At 50.5% G+C, this 3,347-nt stretch overlaps 1 protein-coding gene across 3 annotated transcripts in view; it reads right to left on the minus strand.

Annotated features, from left to right (window-relative positions):
- Nucleotides 1–3,347, minus strand: part of SNRNP70 (small nuclear ribonucleoprotein 70kDa (U1)) — a 29,711-nt gene that overhangs the window by 17,148 nt on the left and 9,216 nt on the right. For all 3 annotated transcript variants that reach the window (XM_011979316.1, XM_011979313.1, XM_011979315.1), the window contains exons 5-6: nt 1,141–1,205; nt 928–990 (exon numbers count right to left, since the gene is read on the minus strand). In XM_011979316.1, coding sequence (XP_011834706.1) covers nt 928–990; nt 1,141–1,205 — 128 coding nt within the window. The remainder of the gene's footprint in view (nt 1–927; nt 991–1,140; nt 1,206–3,347) is intronic.

A 3,347-nucleotide genomic window follows, 5' to 3' on the forward strand; every position in this document is an offset into this window, starting at 1 on the left:
CTGGGATTACAGATGCCCGCTATCACGCCCAGCTAATTTTTGTACTTTTTTAAGTAGAGACCAGGTTTCACCACGTTGGTCAGACTGGTCTCGAACTCCTGACCTCAGGTGATCTGCCCATCTTGGCCTCCCAAAGTATTGGGATTACAGGCATGAGCCACCATGCCTGGCCCAACAATATTTTTTTTTCCTTTTTGTGGAGAACGGGGTCTCACTATATTGCCCAGGCAGGTCTGGAACTCCTAGGTTTAAGCTATCCTCCCGCCTCTGCCTCCTTAAAAGCTGAGATTACAGGTGTGAGCCACCGCACCCGGCCTGACATGTACAAGTATTTTAAAAAGATATATCAAAAACAGAGTAGGGAGGAGGAGACATGGCTAACATCAGTCTGTGTGTAGGGTGGCCTCAAGCCCTCACTACTGCCCAGGGAAGGCATGCGTCTCCCATGTTAGATAAAGGAAATCAGGAACAGCACTTAAGTGACTTAAAAGAAAATTGGTAAAACAAAGCCTTTCTCTAAAACAAGACTCAGCATACGTATTCTGCCAAGACGCAAAGAGTATATATTTCCAGTTTTGACGGCCACATGCTCTTGCAACAACCCAACCCTGCCTTACAACAGTAGCAGCCAAAGACAATGTGTAAACAGACAGACCTGCCTGGCTGCGCAGCAGGAAGACTTTACTACAAGCAGTGAGTCTGCGGTTTGCCAACCCCTGCTCTCAATCAACCACCAGCAGTCATTACTTCTCATTTTACTTCTGCTACCCAAGGTCTGCTGCATGGAAATACAGTCAGGATGCACAAACCCAGGCCCTGAAATGCTGTGAGCCATGCTCAGGCCTGGGACCTCTCTCCCTCCCTTTTAGGATACAGCCCCTCCTCCATGCACCCCCAATTCAAACACCCTGACCCCACTCCACTTACTCTTTTGATGGGTCCGTACACCTCAAACTCTCTCCGGAGCTTGGATTCTGTGGTGTCATAGTTCTACAAGGAGATGGGTATGACGTTAAATGGGAGAACAGAGCTGTCCCACAGCCCCTGGAACATTCCCCAGTACCTAGCCTATCTGCCCTTTGGGCCAGACCCAGGCTCTCAGCAGTGTGGGGTTCCAGGAGCTGGGAGCTGGGGACTTACCACTCTCGCCACGAAGAGAGTCTTGAAGGCATCACCCTGAGCATTGGGATCATTGTGAGGGTCCCCTGTGCAGGAAGAAGGGAATTTTGTAAGTTGAAGGTGTCCATGGTCTCAGGTAGCAAAACAAATACGATGGACAGAGGCCAAGAAGAAAACAGTGGCACTGGGAGAGGCCCCTAGCTGGAGGAACATGGGTGGTGACCTGGCAACCTCAGGCACGCCCCTCTCTGAACCTGTTTCTCTGAGGCACAGTGGGCTTTATCAGAGTGGCTGAGAGAGAATCCAGGCTGCTGAGGGGAGGAGGTAAGGCTGACTTCAAGCTGACAGGATGTGGCAGGCCCAACTGCCATTTCAGACCTACATAAACCCTAAGGGCCCCATAGCTCCCAGATGCAAGGTGATCCAAACAGTAACAGCCCAACTGGGCCTCCCTGGAAATGCAGCTGATGCCCCCAGGACCCATCAAAAGAGTAAGTGGAGTGGGTCAGGGTGTTTGAACTGGGGGTACCTGGAGGAGGGATCGTATCCTGAAAGGGAGGGAGAGGTCCTTCCTGTAGGCAGGGCCACACTGCCACCCACTGGACACAGACTGCAACTACAGCCCACAGGAAAACCTGAGACCAAGCCACCCCAAGGCTGCGAATGAGAGCCAGAAGAGCAAAGGCTAAGTAAGCTCTGCTTTCCCGTCTGTGCCCTGTGTCTCTAAAAGGAACCCAGGAACTGATGAGCATCAGATTAGATCCTCACTCCAGCCTCGCTGTGAGGCAAACTGTCCTACCTGGCGACTAAGGAATAACAATCTCCAAAGAAAAGAGCCAGGAATCTCCTGAGAAACCAATTCCATAGTGATCCTGCTGGGTGAGGCCTGGGAATAAGTCCTTTTCACCAAATATGGCGGCCCCAGCACATAACGACCCTGACTCCTGCCGGGGCCTTAAGGACACTCTGCTGGTTCTTCCATGGCATAGGGCTCCCCTCAGAAGCCCTGTCACATTCTGGGAGAGTATGAGAAAAGGAGTAACATTAACCCAGAGGTTGCAATTGTTTGAACTGCAGATGTGTGAAAAATCAGATCCTGGAGATGACCCTGTGCAGGATATAAATAACTCCCACAAGCTTAGCATTCCAATAATGGAACACTAGGCATAAAATTTACTGAGCACATACTATGGCCCAGACACAGTGCTGGACACTGATATTTATTTATTACTGTTTTGCCAATGGAAGCAAAACAGAACTCGAGACACAGAAAAAGGGCGGTGTCAAAGTGGCAAAGGGCCAAGGCAGACTTCACCTCTCACCCCAGGCACTCGAACTACCAGGCTCCTTCCCCGAACCCCCGGGTGCTACCTTTTCAGGAAGACGGTGTGGGTGTTGCCAGAAGCTAGAGAAATAAAGTATCAGATTTTTTTTTTTGAGACAGTGTCACTCTTGTTGCTCAAACTGGAGTGCAGTGGTGCCATCTTGGCTCACTGCAACCTCCACCTCCCGGGTTCAAGCGATTCTCCTGCTTCAGCCTCCCAAGTAGCTGGGATTACAGACACACACCACCACGCCCAGCTAATCTTTTGTACTTTTAGTAGAGATGGGGTTTCACTATGTTGGCCAGGCTGGTCTCGAACTCCTGACCTCAGGTGATCTACCTGCCTCAGCCTCCCAAAGTGCTGCCATTACAGGCGTCAGCCACTATGCCTGGCCTAAGGGATGTTTTAGAAAGCAGAAGCTTGAGCCACAATTTAAGGGAATCGCTATCTGGGACGAATGGAAATATCTGAAAACAACTCCATTTCGGTGTTCTCCCCACCCACTCCTCAAAGTTGCTTGCCAGGCTGGGCTCGGTGGATCACACCTGTAATCCCAGCAATTTGGGAGGCTAAGGCAGACGGATCACCTGAGGTCAGGAGTTCGAGATCAGCCTGGTCAACATGGCAAAACACCATCTCTACTAAAAATACAAAATTACCAGAGTGTGGAGGTGTGCGCCTGCAGTCCCAGCTACTCAGGAGGCTGAGGCAGGGGAATCACTTGAACCTGGGAGGCGGAGGTTGCAGTAAGCCAAGATCGTGCCACTGCACTCCAGCTGGGGCAATAAAGCGAGACTCTGTCTCAAAAAAAACAAAAAAGTTCCTTGCCATACCACATCCCTGAGCGTTGCAATTTTCTATGGCCAGGTCTCTCAATTTGCACTGGCTTTTTTTTTTTTTTTT

Source organism: Mandrillus leucophaeus, unplaced genomic scaffold (genome assembly GCF_000951045.1).
Source record: "Mandrillus leucophaeus isolate KB7577 unplaced genomic scaffold, Mleu.le_1.0 Scaffold200, whole genome shotgun sequence".
Classification (NCBI taxonomy): Eukaryota; Metazoa; Chordata; class Mammalia; order Primates; family Cercopithecidae; genus Mandrillus; species Mandrillus leucophaeus.